The following is a 16,845-nucleotide window of genomic DNA, read 5'->3' as shown; positions in this document are numbered from 1 at the left end:
TGAAGTTATGGCTGGCTTCACCAATTTGCGGCTTGTGTGGTAGGGGGGAAAAAAAATCTTAAAAATCTTTTCACTTACACTTGCGATTGCGAATGCGCTTTTGGCTTTTGCCAGTTTAGCCATTTTGCCTGCTAGCTGCTATGCTGCTATTCTTCTAGGAGAGCTTTGTATTTTTGGATCAACAATCAATAAATATTCAACAGTGGAGACTGTAGAAAGAATTGCCACGCAAGTATCTACTAGCACACATTTGATGTTCACAGACAACATTCAAATTTGAACGTTCAAAATCCAAACTGTACAAACAGAAATGTCCCACTCCAACATAATCAGAAAATTGAAAACCCTTGGATATGCTTCACCAGAAAGTTTCAACCCTATTAGTAAGTCATTCATTCTTGCTGGTTAGTGGTTATGTACCAGGTTAGGCTTGCTAAAACTGTTGAAAAAAAATAATAATAATAAATAAAATAAAAAATAAGCCTAGACTAACCCAGTACCTACTTGACCACAACCTCTCTATTTTTTATAGTTTTGATAGAGGGAACTGTAAATGGAACTGTAACTGTCTTACTTATTTGTCTCAAAAGCAAAGAGGGAAGAGGAAGACAGGAGATCAGGAGAAGAGAAAGCCAGCTGTTCTGAGAATGAACCTTATCTGTTCAGAAGAGGTGTTGTTTGGTGATCTTAGTTGGAGTAGAGTTTTTCCGAGGTGGTAGAGCCGCTGTAGCCATTTTATGGCCCAAATGGTTCAAAGGATAAAGTTCTTTTTAAAAATTTCCTGAACTTTTATACAAAATTTACATTTCTTGACATTTTGCCACATATGTTATTAATCTGAAGTTATCAACCTGTTAAGAAATATGAAACAACTTTTTTTCATATCTGTGAAGCTAGTTTGAATTATAACAACTTCATCGAGTTTTATGTTTTAAGTTGCTGCATCATTTTGAAGGTATGGCTGGCTTTACCAATTTGCGGCTTGTGTGTTGTGTGTGGGGAAAAAAAATCTTTTGCCAGTTTTGCGTTTGCCTGTTTTGCCATTTTGCATTTTGCTGATTTTGCCTGAATTGCCTGCTAGCACTGCTAGCTGCTATGCTGCTATTCTTCTAGGAGAGCTTTGTATTTTTGGATCAACAATCAATAAATATTCAACAGTGGAGACTGTAGAAAGAATTGCCACGCAAGTATCTACTAGCACACATTTGATGTTCACAGACAACATTCAAATTTGAACGTTCAAAATCCAAACTGTACAAACAGAAATGTCCCACTCCAACATAATCAGAAAATTGAAAACCCTTGGATATGCTTCACCAGAAAGTTTCAACCCTATTAGTAAGTCATTCATTCTTGCTGGTTAGTGGTTATGTACCAGGTTAGGCTTGCTAAAACTGTTGAAAAAAAATAATAATAATAAATAAAATAAAAAATAAGCCTAGACTAACCCAGTACCTACTTGACCACAACCTCTCTATTTTTTATAGTTTTGATAGAGGGAACTGTAAATGGAACTGTAACTGTCTTACTTATTTGTCTCAAAAGCAAAGAGGGAAGAGGAAGACAGGAGATCAGGAGAAGAGAAAGCCAGCTGTTCTGAGAATGAACCTTATCTGTTCAGAAAAAAAAATTGCCCAAGTGGGAATCAAATCTGCAACCGAGAACTTACGAGATGGAGTACCCTCCAAGCTAAAAGGGCTGACTTTTTAATCTTTGATATGCACCTGACAAAGTGAACATAGAAATAGGAGAGACCTACAGGCTGTTCATGAACTGGCCTAAGTATGCTCTATAGCTCACACCAAGGCTTTAGCTAAAAATGACTAAAAACAATACTGCCCAGTGTTGTGCACATAACCACTTCAATCTATTTGCAATCTAAAATGAGGGATTCAAACCCAAGGCCTTCTGCATGGCAAACTAGTGTGTTACTACTGGGCCAACTGTGCTAAAATCTATAATACCTTAGCTTATTAGGCATTTTCTAACTTCCCATTAATTTTTTTGATATATTTTCAGGAGAAAAAGAGTTCAGGAACATGGTTGTATGGCTGGAAGATCAAAAAATAAGAATCTACAAAATAGAAGATCGGGCAGAATTACGGAAACTAGAATCACCTCACTGGATGAACTCATTTCACCAGTACTGTACTGATGTTGGCCTTCCCATTACACTCCTCAGCACACCCTTAGAGCAAATAGAATGGCTACTGGGCCATGCCTCAAGATTAGAATATGCTGACAATGGTAAGACAAAATGTTTAAATGGTAAAAACACTTGGGCTCAAAAAAAAAAGAGGGAGAGAAAAAGGCCCTTAGCAGCCCCCAAATGCTTCACTGAGCTCAAAATCTTATGTGCAGATTTTATTGTTTTTAGTACCTAGTTCTTATATTTCTTATTCCCAAGGAAGTTTTATTCAACCAACAAATATCTTTTTAGTCACATAGGTATTATCATATTTCTCACAATTATCATCAACTGTTTGATCTTCTTCATTACATAAACAAAAATTTCACCCAATGTATGGTATTCGTTAGGCACTCTTCTTGTCATGGAGGATTCCAAGTAGCCAAACAGAGGAAACCATATTCTGACCCGATGTGAATCTTTTTGATAGAGTGCTTGATTGTTTGCAAGAGAATGATAGTAGAGGAACAGCCGGGATGTTATGTAGAATGCAATGAACACATCTATGGAGTAGTGTTCATGACTGGCTAGGATACATCCTATGGCCAATATGTTGACCACCCAAGCAAGGAGATGCAGGACATAGAAGATCTGAGTGTTGGGAGTGTATTCAGTGATGAAAAAGTTGAGGAAAGTGACAGCAGTTGTGTGTCCACTGAACAGGTAGTCACCACAAGTGTTGATTCCTGGAGAAGAAATTATAAATGAGAAGAATACAAGGGAGTTGATTATTTTCTTCTTGGTACCAAAAGTCTGTAAAAAATTACCCTTTGAGGAACTTGATTGCTTGCATAGGTACCTAATATTATTAATAGATTTCTTTTTTAAAATTGTCTAATGAATTATTTCCAAACAGGTACCTTGTATTGACAGACCAGCGCCCTTCCATATGATAAATGCTTCTTCTAACTTTTGTCTAATGGATTGATCTGAATATGTTCTTGGACTACATTCAATATGCTCTCCTGGCACTGAGAGAGACGTTATAACAACAGTTACGCTACGCAACAGATAGGCAGTTCCCAATAGTGCAAAGAATCGCCTCAGTAATATCGTACGATGTTTGTGAAATATACACACAGATATCCAAATAAACATGAGTAATGTGCCACATATCTCACTCAGTTTGAATGCCCACGGTACGAGTGGAATATTGTCAAGGAATATGTCTGGTAATGGAGGGTACTTCTTCATGTCTGGAACTCTGTCGTGTACAATAACCATGACAAAGGCTAAGATCCAAGATACAACAAACAGATATACGGCTGCCACCACCATTTTCACCAATTCAGGCTTCAGAATATTGTCTTGGACTTTGAAGTTTCCTCTTGGTATAACTACCACTTCCCTTGATACATAGGAGCTAGTGGATTCCACCATGGCACTATGACTACGAGTAATCTTGACCAGAGACCTTGGGTCATATCCTCTGTCCCTGATGTCATTGTGGATCTCTTTCTTGAAACTTTCAATGTCGTATATGATTCGTTTGATGTCGCCTAGGATCTCAATGCTGATTGGTGGAGACTTGAGATCTTCCTCATGAAGTAGAAATAATCCTCTGCCATCCAGTCTATGTTGATCACATAGGAGAGGTGCATACTTACCATGTCCTTTCTGTGTTAACCAGTTTGCTACTTGCTCAGATGTCCAATCCAATACGAAATTCTCGGCATTCTCCATGTTTTTTTTTTTTTTTTTCCCCAATACTCTTGTTTATTTCCCCATTCTTTGTAACTACAAATTGAATTTCCTGTGTATTGGTTGTTTTTCTATAATTATTTTAATCTGTCTACTGTAGGATAGTAAGAACAAAATGTGTCAGAATGATAAAAGGTAGCTCTAAATATTTTAGCCAATTTCTTGTTTTCATCAAATCATTACCTATAGAGATAGAGGATATAATAATAAATCAATTTTTTTTTGTTTCAGTGGACCAATATAAATCTCAAACTGCAGAATTTGTTTCAAGCAACCAAAGCAGTGCACCCAAAGTAGTCTCGACAAATCCTCTGGACAATTTAAACTGTAATTAAATCTTTTTATGATTATTTTTGGTGGGTATCACCTATCACAGCATTACTACCCTCTTTGCAGTTTTTTTCTTAAAAAAAAAAAAAAAATGTCAATTGTTGTCATGGGACTGCATGTACCTATATCTCCTTCCAGCACAGAGCCAACTGCTGGAAATTGAATCCAGGACCTTTAGAGTGGAAGCCTACTAACTAGTATGGTGTGGTACCCACAAGACCAGAGGCTGCTCCTAAATTCCAAGTATTTCTAGAAAACATGTCTGCCTTCACAAGTGCACTATGCAGGTAGAATTTTTATATCCATTGAAATCTATCACAATCTCTCTTTAAATGTTGCTAGAGGTACAAGTAGCAAAGATTAACTAATTCATTCGTTTTCCAGTTGACAGTCCCGAGTTCAAAAAAGGAGTCAATTCTCTGGCTGAAAAGTTGAAAATCAGACCCCACCCCAATCATCTAACTACACTGGAAGCTTGCTGTAAATTGATATCTGCCAGATTGAATGAAGATGCCCTTGCCCACCCTGAATTTGTGATACCTAAGGTGAGATTTTTTTTAAGAGGTTTGATAGAGGGAACTGTAACGTCCCGAAATCGAAGAGAGAAAGAAGACAGGATAGGAGAAAGCCGGCTGTTCCGAGAACGGACTCTATCCGTTCAGGATAAAATCCGCCCCGGGCATGATATCTGCCAGATTGAATGAAGATGCCCTTGCCCACCCTGAATTTGTGATACCTAAGGTGAGATTTTTTTTAAGAGGTTTGATAGAAGGAACTGTAACGTCCCGAAATCGAAGAGAGAAAGAAGACAGGATAGGAGAAAGCCGGCTGTTCCAAGAACGGACTCTATCCGTTCAGGATAAAATCCGCCCCGGGCGGGAATAGCGCTTACAAGGCAGACACGCTACACGCTACCCTCCAAGCTAACTAGGCTGGCAACGAAACAAAAAAATGTGAATTCAATCCGCGGGAATAGGGAATAGCGCTTACAAGGCAGACACGCTACCCTCCAAGCTAACTAGGCTGGCAACGAAACAAAAAAATGTGAATTCAATCTGCGCTAATTTTACTTTGGTTTGTTCTCTTCATAGGGAAAGCCATTCCCTTTCCTGGAAATTGACAACGGGTTTACTCTGCCAGATCCCGTCCTCAACAAAGCAGCCAAAATACTCAATCTTCTGTATATTCACGACTTGAGGGATCTGCAGACTAAAATCAATGAGGCCATTGTGGCTGTGCAAACGGTGACAGCTAACCCCAAGACTGACACCAAACTGGGCAAAGTCGGATTTTAATTTTGACTTAACATTTTAGGTATTTCTTACTTTGTTTATAACAATCCATCTGTATTTCTTTTTCGTGTGTACACATTTATTATAAATTATTTAATAAGGTCAAACAGTCTGAATTTTTAGACTTAATGCTGTAGGAGGTACTTTTTCAAGATGACAGGTGAAATTTGGTTTCCTAATTTGATGCAGTCAAAAAGTCAATGAGACCAGTCTTTTTACATGGGGTCTCTAGTGCCTCTACTGACCAAATCAAATGGTGTTCTTTGATAGTGATATCTGTTTGTCTTGATTCCTTGCTGGACCTTCACTCTCCTAAGTATATCCATAGTATCAAATCGGACTGCAAAAACGTCAGTTTTTTCAGGCATCAAGATTTCTTTGTGATTTTTAAACCAATCACAAGTATACAACCATCCATGATAAGTTGTTTAACATCATGCCAAATTTCAATGTCAGTCTCAGAATCAATTTCCTTAAATAAATAAAAAGTAGTTTTAATGATTAAAAAATTAAATAATGTATTTTCAATATTAGAGTAATGTTAAAGAGAATACAATAAAGAACAAATTGTACTCGAAATCCTAGAATCATATTAAATACCAGAGCAAGGTTAGTTAATTAATCAATTTTGGGATTTCTAAATATTTGGAATTTGTCAGGCCACTAGTTACCTGCTATAATATTGTTGAATTCTATAATATTAATATAGAAAATAATAGTATAATTATTACTATTATTTTTGCCACTAGGTTAGATATAAAAATAAAAGTGTTTAAAGATAAACATGAAAGAAAAAAAAGCAACCAAGTTAAAAATCTCTGGTGTTGAAAAGGTAGGGTCATCATCTGAAAACCTTTATTCACTGTGACTTGGTAGAAAAAAAAGCAACCAAGTTAAAAATCTCTGGTGTTGAAAAGGTAGGGTCATCATCTGAAAACCTTTATTCACTGTGACTTGGTAAAATTCTATCTCACTCAATGATGACTATTGATGACAGTTGCTAAGATAATTAGATAATAATTCTACCTATAAAACATGATTGTAATTGATGACCCTGAAAAGAAAGTAGGTCAGGTAGATAAATGAAAATTGAGAAAATTCTCTATTATTTCAAATTTCTTGACCTTCTGAAAAGGGAAGAAAAAAAAAAATAAGGTAGTTGTATTCTTACTCACTCACATTCTAAATTTTATTAGGAAATACCCAATAAGAAAAATAAAACCTCCATCAAAGAACAACTACAAAGGCAAAGTAAAGGAGGAACACAGGTCAATAAAATGACATGTATAAAAATCTACACAGATACTTATACGGAAAGATTTCAAGAGTGTGTATAGTGAGTTTAGTCAACAGCACTGTAGGTAGGATCCTCTGCATCTGGAGTATTCTCTTGAGGGTCTTCAGACTCCCCAGCAGCTTTCTTGGCATCAGGCACCCACAGGCCAGAGTCCACACAGCGTTTCATATGGTAAGTAGCTTCCTCAGGGGACAAAGAAGCAATGGCTTCTTGTAACATAGCTGTGTCTTGCAGTTCAAAACATTTCTTTAGCACATCAGGTAATGACTCAAACACTTCCACTGGATCAAGACCTCCAGGACCCAATCTTTTTTGACGTTCCTCTTCTTCTACCTCTTTCAAAGCTTCATCTAACTTTTCCTTTGCACGGTTACGGATTCTTTCTTTGAATGATTTCAATTCATCATCAAAGGAGGCTTTATAATCAGGCTCCGCAATTTGAATTTTTGAGAAGAAGGAACCAATACAGGCCCGTGGATCAATGTTGAGAGATTTGGACAGTTCCAGAAGGTATTGCATACAAATGCATTGATGAGCTACATGATCCATAAGGTCAAACTTCTCATCCATAGCCAAGTTAATACACCAGATCACCAAGTAATTAGCTGTGTTCTCGGAAGCAAGGTGTGGATGCTCACTCAAAAATTTCTTGCTGTCATCATATTTTTAATACACCAGATCACCAAGTAATTAGCTGTGTTCTCGGAAGCAAGGTGTGGATGCTCACTCAAAAATTTCTTGCTGTCATCATATTTCGGGATCATAAAACTCAACTGATTGGCAATAAGGAGTACGATTCTTGTACTACTGGAAAATGGTACGACTTTTCCGAAATTTTCTTTCAACAAACGATGTAAACCGCTGTTTTGCATATTGCCTGGAGGTCAGTCAGCTAATTTTCGTACTACTTATTGCCAATCAGTTGAGTTTTAATGATCCCGAAAGTGGTTTTTCCTGTACTACTGGAAAATGGTACGACTTTTCCGAAATTTTCTTTCACCAAACGATGTAAACCGCTGTTTTGCATATTGCCTGGAGGTCAGTCAGCTAATTTTCGTACTACTTATTGCCAATTAGTTGAGTTTTAATGATCCCGAAAGTGGTTTTTCCGACTACTGGAAAATGGTACGACTTTTCCGAAATTTTCTTTCGCCTAACGATGTAAACCGCCGTTTTGCATATTGCCTTATGGTCAGTCAGCTAATTTTCGCACTCCTTATGGCCAATCAGTTGAATTTTGTGTAATCAGTTTTTTAGGTATACCCCAATGCTTGAGAGAAGGCTATTGGCCCACCAAATAAGAATCTTTCACTGTAGATTACTTTTAAGTACTTCTAGAAACATAGTAAGTACCTACTGGAAGGTGCCTTCACCTGGAATCAGGGAAAGACTTTCATACTTGTATTCTGGGTACAAAGTACTTTGAAGAGAGGAGAAACAGATTCAATCTTTAGGGGAAAAAGTTGGTCTTGGTTTCCCTTGCATGTAATCAACAGATATATTTTCATTTTGGTCCTGAGATCACTATGAATACCAAATACATATTGTTTGGGTTCATCTCTCAATCATTGTTCATTGGGTCCAAAATTGATATTATTGTGTGAAGATTCAATCGTCTTTTGGTATTCACAGGCAGGTATTTCGCATTTATTTCACTTTTCTAGATTTCTAGCTTTTCTTCACCGTATGAGTATGACAAGATTGACAAGTGACAAGACAAGAAAAAAGCAAAAAAGTTCCAGAAACCAGAAAGAATCAATAGTTATGAAGCCAGCAATGATTTGAGTAACGCTAGCTACTTTTTCATGAATCGTTATGATATGAAGCTAGCAGTACCAGTACTTCAAGGCAACTTCTCAATAGGGCTGTTTCACACGATGGTCCATTTTTCACTTCAGAGGTTCCAAGAGCTAAAAGGAATAAAGCGTTCCCTGGGCTTCCTAGGGAAGGGTTTTTTTGGTTAAATTTTCATTATCCTTTCGGTTTTTATTCTTTTATTTTTTCGGTTTTTATTCTTTTATGTTTTGTTTCTTTCTTCACTCGGTGTCGGTCGACTGTAATGTGGACGCACCTTGGGTTTTGTACGCCATGGTGAAGAATGAAGCTAAGAGGGAGATGGTGAGCACAGTATATGGTGATAATGCTGACAATGCATCCTTCATGTCTTCCTATGGTGTGAACATCAACAGTATGTACACAGGACATGCAGGCCCATCCCATGCCACAGCCAGACCTCCACCTGTACAAATGAACATCTCAAGAATGGAGGGACCAGCTGCCCCATGTGTACCTCCCAACACAAATCCTCTCCCTAACTTTCCATTTGGTGACATTAGCCAAGAGATGAGTGGAATGGGAGGAAATGATATGAGTATCAGTGCTCTGTACTTGCATGAGTTACATCATAGACATGCTGGTACTAGTGGTGTTGACATGTCCTCATTATTCAGAAGTAGAAGTCAACCTCAGGAGAGGACTCCTTTGTCCATGGTGAAGAATGAAGCTAAGAGGGAGATGGTGAGCACAGTATATGGTGATAATGCTGACAATGCATCCTTCATGTCTTCCTATGGGTCGTCTTTTGGTATTCACAGGCAGGTATTTCGCATTTATTTCACTTTTCTAGATTTCTAGCTTTTCTTCACCGTATGAGTATGACAAGTGACAAGAAATACAAGAAAAAAGTAGTTCCAGAAACCAGAAAGAATCAATAGTTATGAAGCCAGCAATGATTTGAGTAACGCTAGCTACTTTTTCATCGTTATGATATGAAGCTAGCAGTACTTCAAGGCAACTTCTCAATAGGGCTATTTCACACGATGGTCCATTTTACACTTCAGAGGTTCCAAGAGCTAAAAGGAATAATAAAGCGTTCCCTGGGCTTCCTAGGGAAGGGTTTTTTTGGTTAAATTTTCATAATTCTTTCGGTTTTTATTCTTTTATGTTTTGTCTCTTTCTTCACTCGGTGTCGGTCGACTGTAATGTGGACGCACCTTGGGTTTTGTACAAACGACTTTTTGGGAACCCCTAGAAGAGAAAAAAGTTTGGCTGTGTTCTCAGAGTACCTGAAAAATGTGCTCGTTGATGGAAAAATAAGCGCGAAATGGAAACTTGAAACTAACGTTGATGGAAAAATAAGCGCGAAATGGAAACTTGAAACTTGAGCTCCTTGAACTTTTCAGAATCAGAAGTTTTCAGCTTTTGGAAACTTGAAACTTGAGCTCCTTGAACTTTTCAGAATCAGAAGTTTTCAGCTTTTTCTTTTAATTCTTTTCCGTAATTACCACCCTCTTGGTTTTTCTGTCCAATTTATCGCATAAAAAAGCCCAAAGTGGAAGAAACTATTACTTATTGTCAGACTGAAAGATAGGCTCCATAATCCATGCTTTATCGAGTGAATGTTGCAACTTACAACAAAAATTTGTGTTAGTTTGCCCAAATTGATAAATAGGTATAGGTCTGTTCCTGAACAAAGGCAAGATGTGCAGAGATGATCTTCAGAGGGAGTTTGAAGCTCTGGGTATGACTGTGTCAGATGAAGTACTGGACAAATGTGAGTATAATTTATAAAGCAGCTAGGATGAGCAAAACTAGTGTTAGGTTGAGCAACTTGCATGGAGGAAAACACTGCTCATATAAAAAAATTGAAATCTGACCTGCTAGCCTAGTTGGCTTGGTTGGTTGTGCATCTGCCATATAAGTGCTAGGCCATTGATTTAATTCCCCCAGAGTGTCCCAAACTTATAATGTAGATTGTGGTTTTCATTCCTACCTCTGGTTTGAACTTTATTCTAAATAGTTATTCCAAGGAGCGACTGGCTTTCTCTTGTAGTACCTATACTGTGCTCATTAATCTCTTTGATTTTGAGAGAGGGAGATCTATGCATTGTTTCAGTGCCATCCTAATTCCCCCAGAGTGTCCCAAACTTATAATGTAGATTGTGGTTTTCATTCCTACCTCTGGTTTGAACTTTATTCTAAATAGTTATTCTAAGGAGCGACTGGCTTTCTCTTGTAGTACCTATACTGTGCTCATTAATCTCTTTGATTTTGAGAGAGGGAGATCTACGCATTGTTTCAGTGCCATCTATCAATCCTCTTCAAAAATAATTAGGTATTATAGGTAACAACAATAATGCAGAAAAATAAACCCCCTTTAAAATCAGCACAACCCCTTCATTATTTCCGATGCTTTTTCTTCTTAATTTCAATCCCAAAAAAAAAAAAAAAAAAAAAAAAAAAAAAAAAAAAAATGAATAAATATTCTGTATTTTTAGAAAACAACACATTATTTTACTTTGTTATTTTTTGCAAGCTTTTATTTTTGAGGTACCTAAAAGGAACAGGGGCTGGTGTAAAGTGATAAATTATTCTTGCATATTTAAAAGATTACATCCTGTTATGTACATACATAATATTGGGCTATTCTTATGAGTTTGAAGCCCAAGACAATCTCTGCCATTAAACCCTGAGGATAATTACTAGGTTGATACTTGCTGATTCCATCCTGTTATGTACATACATAATATTGGGCTATTCTTATGAGTTTGAAGCCCAAGACAATCTCTGCCATTAAACCCTGAGGATAATTTTATTACTAGGTTGATACTTGCTGATTCTTTGGTTGGTTTGGTTGCATTTGGTTAATTTTAGTTCTTGCAGAGGCTAAAATTGAAACTAAAACGGCCAGTGAAAAATTGTTTTGCTCTTGGCGAGTTTGGGTTTAGTGCACAGTCCAATTTCTTCATCTCTCTGTGACTAGATCCATACTCGTCTATAGCGAATGTTCGTGTAGTTTCTAGGGTCTGGATGTTTGGGAGAACCCTAGAATGCTGGAGTATTTGAGGGTCTTAAATGTTGGAGAACCCTCAAAGGTGAGTACTGATTGTTCTTGTGTTTTTCTGTGTGCATGACGTCTGTATTAAGTGCTTCAAACTTTTTGATAGTCTGAAGTTTGAATGTATTTTTTTTTTTAAAAAAGATTCTTGTCGAAAAATCGCTTTTTTTACTCACGGGAATCTTCAACGAATATTTCCACCCATTTCCCTATTTTGAATTTCGAAAATTCAGACTGTTGGCAATACTTTTCCTATTCATTTTATACCTACGTTCTCAATACCTACATAATGTAATAGAAAGTAAAAACGTACATAAACATGAGAAAATGATGTGTAGTAACTAGTAACATGATAATGAAATTAATAGAAGGAAGTTGATAATGACGAAATTTTGTCGGTTAGTGTTTGAAATAATACAACTAACCTCTTTGGTCTCCTTTTGTTTGTGATTCTGATATTGGTAGAAATGAAATGTTTATGAGTTTATGTCTGGAACTGCTAATAAGGGGAGACTTTCCTAGGTATTTAAATGAAAATATACATCAGGAAAAGAAGTGGAGAAGAAGAATGTGAAGACAAAAAGAAATTAAGTTTAGGAATGTAGTAATGTTTCTTACCTACTCGTAGATTTGGAATGAAAAATTATCTGAGTTGCTTCCCACTGAAGAGATGTAGGTGTCTGAATGTAAAGTTGTGTTCCGTTAGAGTTACTACCCTGTCTTCCTTCTCTCTTCGATTTCGGGACGATAAGACCATAGCAGTTACAGTTCCCTCTGTCAAACCTCTTTGGCTGGCTTTCTCCTATCCTGTCTTTCTTCTCTCTTCGATTTCGGGACGATAAGACCATAGCAGTTACAGTTCCCTCTGTCAAACCTCTTTAAAAAAAAAAAAAAATTGAACTCAAGAATCAAATCATCATTTTTGGGACACCCTGTGTGAGGTTCTTTTGTCACGAGCCACCGATCAGTGCAAGAAAGTAGGGGAAGTGCTACTTGTTAAATGGCATATTTCCCCTCTTACTAGATTTGCCAATCGGAGAGGCGAAGTAGGAAATCGTTGACCCCCTCCTCTCCTCTCTTCCCGCGTTGTTTGATTTATGACATAGTGTTTGGAAATAAACTACCCCCTGGCATCACATCAAATAATGCATCCAAAGTCTCTATCTATGATTCTTTCATGTCTCTCGAAACTATTACTTATTGTCAGACTGAAAGATAGGCTCCATAATCCATGCTTTATCGAGTGAATGTTGCAACTTACAACAAAAATTTGTACACCTAGTTAGGTACCTATGTTACATTTGTTACAACCTGCCTCTGCACTACACAGTCAATATACCTACATTTTATTTTCGAATATTTTGATACGTAATATTGTACAATATTGGAATCGTAAAATGGATTTTTTCCCGAGCTCATTGCTCTCAATGATAATATTAGGTTCGGACCAGCTAAAGCGGGACAATATCGGGACTTTGGGCGAAAGCGGGACATTTTAGCGTCCCCAGAGAATTTCTCGGGACAGCGGGACCAGAGGCTCCAAAGCGGGACTGTCCCGCCGAAAGCGGGACGTATGGTCAGCCTATACATGCATGCATTCATATTTCTAATACAGAACTCTGGATCCTAATTTCCTTTGTCTTAGTATTCTGCTTTTGAGCAAAAGGACAGTATCAGCATCTCTGTATCCGTAGTGAAACAAAGCATACCAATACCAAATCATTCGAATTTGTTTTCTTAAATGTTTTACTGCTCGGCAAGGTCAAGTTGTAACCTAGCTGTTGCCTGATGCTGTCACATTTTTTAGTCACCCTGTATTTTTGAATCAGCTGTTTGAAAATGAAACGGGAATCGCGCGCTTCAATTTGATTGGCTGCTGTGTTTGCGCTCGAATTTTATTGGCTGTTTGTGTGCGTGACGTTTTTTTTTTCTTCTTTTTTCATAACCTTCAAGTTTTTTTCTGTTTGTTTTCTTTTCAACAAACTTTAAATTTGCTTTATTTTACTTAAATTTAATTAATAATAATTTTATAATTAATCTGTGCGTAATAGACATTTCTCTTACTAACGTCACTATTAACTTTTATTTAACTTTGAATGATCCATTGAAGATTTTGTGGATTTTTTCATGTTAAGTGTTTTTCACAGCAAATGCTCATTGTTTGTAATATTTTTCCAATCAGTTTTTGTTTATCAAGTTGAATTTGCTTATTCATGGGAAGAACAATGAAGTTGAGTTTAATTTATCATTCTTTTACTTGAGAAAGGGTTTTCTCCAAGTTCCATTAGTAATCACAACTTGATCATGACTCAGTTGGAGTTCAGAAACAAAAGGTAGCTGCAGCACAACAGATGATGTACTTAGTTATCAGTTGTGATATTGATTACTCTGTGATAACTTTGTGACAACCATGGCCAACACATACCAGACATTGAACGTAGGGGATGTAGACCCTGATGAACCTCCACAGGAAGGAGGTGTTATGATCCACGTTGTTCCGGAGAATGTACATGCTGCTCGATGGAATCATGTAGAAGATCTGGATTGTTTCTTCTCAGCTGTTTATGAGTATCATCAGAAGAGTGGTTTCAAATGTATGATGCTTGAGAAGGTGGGTGAGCTATTCCGGTTTGCATTTCTGGTATTCTTCCTCACTTATTCTTGGAAATGTGTGGACTATGACATAGTATCATATTTCCTAAACATACCATATTGTTTGATAAGTTTTTCATTCTCTTTGACAAATGCTTTCATTTCTTGTTCTTTTTCTTCATCAGACTTTTCACCCTGTTGGAGAGGAGGTTTTTTGTTGACAACTGTTTTAGTAAAACCAGGTTTACTTATAGTATCTACATTCCAAGGTGTTATCTTCTCTTTCTTTTTAAGGTCTTCCTCTTTCTTTCTGATGTTAGCAGCTTCTTTTTCCAGTTCAGCTAGAGCTTTTTTCAGTTCATCAAGATTATTTGCTCCAGCTTGTTCACTTTCAACAAGCTTTTTCTTTGTTTCTTCCAAGGTTTTCAATGTTTTTTCTTTTTCTTGCTGAAACTTTTCATTTTCCAATCTTTGCTCTTCCATTCGTTCAACTCTTGCCTGATGTCTCCAACGGAACAAAGAGGGAGTATCAATGTTTGGGTGAGTCTCATCCTCATCATCAGAAATTTCAATGTCTTTCCACTTACTGTAGTCAACCATTGTCATATATGATTTACTTGTTCTTCTTTGATGCAAATGGAGGTAATTCAAACAGTCTGGCTATACCAAGAGAACCAAAACCTGAAACACAATGACCAATGTTAAGATTTTCATTTATTTATGAAATCTTATGCAGTTTATTTTTGACTAAACATGCAAGGTTCTCCCTAAGTTAAAGTAGAATGTAGAGTAAAACAATACTGTAGATTGAGAGGACTTACTTTCATGGATGAAATTAAACAAGTTTGACCAATAAAAAATAAAGATCAATAACTCAACCCTGGGATAGCTCATATTACACCTCTCCTGGACAGTCATTAAGCATTTTTAGATATTAATAAACACTATAAGATAGTAGACTCAAGGGGTTAGCTGGTGCAAAATGAAAATTGTCTTAAAATATCTCAAATTCTTGGATGCTGTATGTATGTTTCTTACCAAAAGCTATAAAGTAGATGATTTTCTTTCCAGGAGATGGTTTCAAATTTTTTGCTTGGTGCACAACATATAGACCAATACCGATTAAACCAAAACCACTAACAAGCTTGCACGGGATACAGTCTTGGGTTTCTTGAGATACATTTATTCTCATGATATCAATACATTATGTAGACGGGACTGCAACCATTTTTCGTAGTTCAAAGGATAGCACAGTTCTGAGAACACACCAAACACTTCTGTTATATTCTTATGTTGATACTTGTTAATAAGTACCTAAATAGGTTCACCTTCACAGCCAAAGTTACTGAAGTTTTCGTCTTTTGGTATTCACAGGCAGGTATTTCGCATTTATTTCACTTTTCTAGATTTCTAGCTTTTCTTCACCGTATGAGTATGACAAGATTGACAAGTGACAAGACAAGAAAAAAGCAAAAAAGTTCCAGAAACCAGAAAGAATCAATAGTTATGAAGCCAGCAATGATTTGAGTAACGCTAGCTACTTTTTCATGAATCGTTATGATATGAAGCTAGCAGTACCAGTACTTCAAGGCAACTTCTCAATAGGGCTGTTTCACACGATGGTCCATTTTTCACTTCAGAGGTTCCAAGAGCTAAAAGGAATAATAAAGCGTTCCCTGGGCTTCCTAGGGAAGGGTTTTTTTGGTTAAATTTTCATTATCCTTTCGGTTTTTATTCTTTTATTTTTTCGGTTTTTATTCTTTTATGTTTTGTTTCTTTCTTCACTCGGTGTCGGTCGACTGTAATGTGGACGCACCTTGGGTTTTGTACAAACGACTTTTTGGGAACCCCTAGAAGAGAAAAAAGTTTGGCTGTGTTCTCAGAGTACCTGAAAAATGTGCTCGTTGATGGAAAAATAAGCGCGAAATGGAAACTTGAAACTTGAGCTCCTTGAACTTTTCAGAATCAGAAGTTTTCAGCTTTTTCTTTTAATTCTTTTCCGTAATTACCACCCTCTTGGTTTTTCTGTCTAATTTATCACATAAAAAAGCCCAAAGTGGAAGAAACTATTACTTATTGTCAGACTGAAAGATAGGCTCCATAATCCATGCTTTATCGAGTGAATGTTGCAACTTACAACAAAAATTTGTATTAGTTTGCCCAAATTGATAAATAGGTATAGGATCTGTTCCTGAACAAAGGCAAGATGTGCAGAGATGATCTTCAGAGGGAGTTTGAAGCTCTGGGTATGACTGTGTCAGATGAAGTACTGGACAAATGTGAGTATAATTTATAAAGCAGCTAGGATGAGCAAAACTAGTGTTAGGTTGAGCAACTTGCATGGAGGAAAACACTGCTCATATAAAAAAATTGAAATCTGACCTGCTAGCCTAGTTGGCTTGGTTGGTTGTGCATCTGCCATATAAGTGCTAGGCCATTGATTTAATTCCCCCAGAGTGTCCCAAACTTATAATGTAGATTGTGGTTTTCATTCCTACCTCTGGTTTGAACTTTATTCTAAATAGTTATTCTAAGGAGCGACTGGCTTTCTCTTGTAGTACCTATACTGTGCTCATTAATCTCTTTGATTTTGAGAGAGGGAGATCTA

General features: G+C 36.9%; 4 protein-coding genes across 5 annotated transcripts in view; 2 read left to right on the top strand and 2 right to left on the bottom strand.

Moving 5' to 3' along the window:
* Positions 1–41: 41 nt before the first annotated feature.
* Positions 42–6,026, top strand: LOC103524269 (RNA transcription, translation and transport factor protein). Of its 2 annotated transcripts, none has more exons than XM_026833377.1 (5): positions 42–383; positions 2,020–2,247; positions 4,121–4,216; positions 4,604–4,764; positions 5,311–6,026. In XM_026833377.1, exons 1-5 carry the CDS (start codon positions 311–313, stop codon positions 5,512–5,514), a joined length of 762 nt encoding a protein of 253 aa, XP_026689178.1. In that variant the 5' UTR covers positions 42–310; the 3' UTR covers positions 5,515–6,026. The 2 variants fall into 2 exon arrangements, with proteins under 2 accessions (XP_026689178.1, XP_008487502.1); XM_008489280.3 differs by lacking the exon at positions 42–383 and adding an exon at positions 980–1,338.
* On the bottom strand, positions 2,324–4,111 carry LOC103524268 (sphingomyelin synthase-related protein 1-like). The gene is made up of 2 exons (XM_008489278.3): positions 3,049–4,111; positions 2,324–2,874 (listed from the first exon to the last, which is right to left on the bottom strand). The coding sequence occupies exons 1-2, from the start codon at positions 3,869–3,871 to the stop codon at positions 2,441–2,443; spliced, it is 1,257 nt and encodes a 418-aa protein (XP_008487500.1). The 5' UTR covers positions 3,872–4,111; the 3' UTR covers positions 2,324–2,440.
* A 399-nt stretch (positions 6,027–6,425) lies between the features above and the next one.
* Positions 6,426–15,738, bottom strand: LOC103524267 (hsp90 co-chaperone Cdc37). The gene is made up of 3 exons (XM_008489277.3): positions 15,276–15,738; positions 14,344–14,918; positions 6,426–7,475 (listed from the first exon to the last, which is right to left on the bottom strand). The coding sequence occupies exons 2-3, from the start codon at positions 14,841–14,843 to the stop codon at positions 6,854–6,856; spliced, it is 1,122 nt and encodes a 373-aa protein (XP_008487499.1). The 5' UTR covers positions 14,844–14,918; positions 15,276–15,738; the 3' UTR covers positions 6,426–6,853.
* A 444-nt stretch (positions 15,739–16,182) lies between these two features.
* The window catches only part of LOC103524283 (DNA polymerase alpha subunit B), a 37,114-nt gene continuing 36,451 nt past the window's right edge, over positions 16,183–16,845 (top strand). Inside the window, exon 1 of the mRNA XM_008489297.3 lies at positions 16,183–16,516. Coding sequence (XP_008487519.1) covers positions 16,444–16,516 — 73 coding nt within the window. The 5' untranslated portion in view covers positions 16,183–16,443. The remainder of the gene's footprint in view (positions 16,517–16,845) is intronic.

This window comes from Diaphorina citri, unplaced genomic scaffold (assembly GCF_000475195.1).
Source record: "Diaphorina citri unplaced genomic scaffold, Diaci psyllid genome assembly version 1.1 scaffold90, whole genome shotgun sequence".
NCBI classification, from domain to species: domain Eukaryota; kingdom Metazoa; phylum Arthropoda; class Insecta; order Hemiptera; family Psyllidae; genus Diaphorina; species Diaphorina citri.
This window is presented reverse-complemented; position numbering and strand designations above follow the sequence as displayed.

Coding starts and splice junctions, on each gene's coding strand:
- LOC103524268 (XM_008489278.3), bottom strand. CDS start 3,871: ATGGAGAATGCCGAGAATTTCGTATTGGATTGGACATCTGAGCAAGTA. Junction 2,875..3,048: donor CGCTGGTCTGTCAATACAAG/GTACCTGTTTGG, acceptor TTTCTTCTCCAG/GAATCAACACTTGTGGTGAC.
- LOC103524267 (XM_008489277.3), bottom strand. CDS start 14,843: ATGACAATGGTTGACTACAGTAAGTGGAAAGACATTGAAATTTCTGAT. Junction 7,476..14,343: donor AAACAATATGGTATGTTTAG/GAAATATGATAC, acceptor TCTGGTGTATTA/AAAATATGATGACAGCAAGA.
- LOC103524269 (XM_026833377.1), top strand. CDS start 311: ATGTCCCACTCCAACATAATCAGAAAATTGAAAACCCTTGGATATGCT. Junction 384..2,019: donor AGAAAGTTTCAACCCTATTA/GTAAGTCATTCA, acceptor ATATATTTTCAG/GAGAAAAAGAGTTCAGGAAC. Junction 4,217..4,603: donor TCCTCTGGACAATTTAAACT/GTAATTAAATCT, acceptor TTCGTTTTCCAG/TTGACAGTCCCGAGTTCAAA.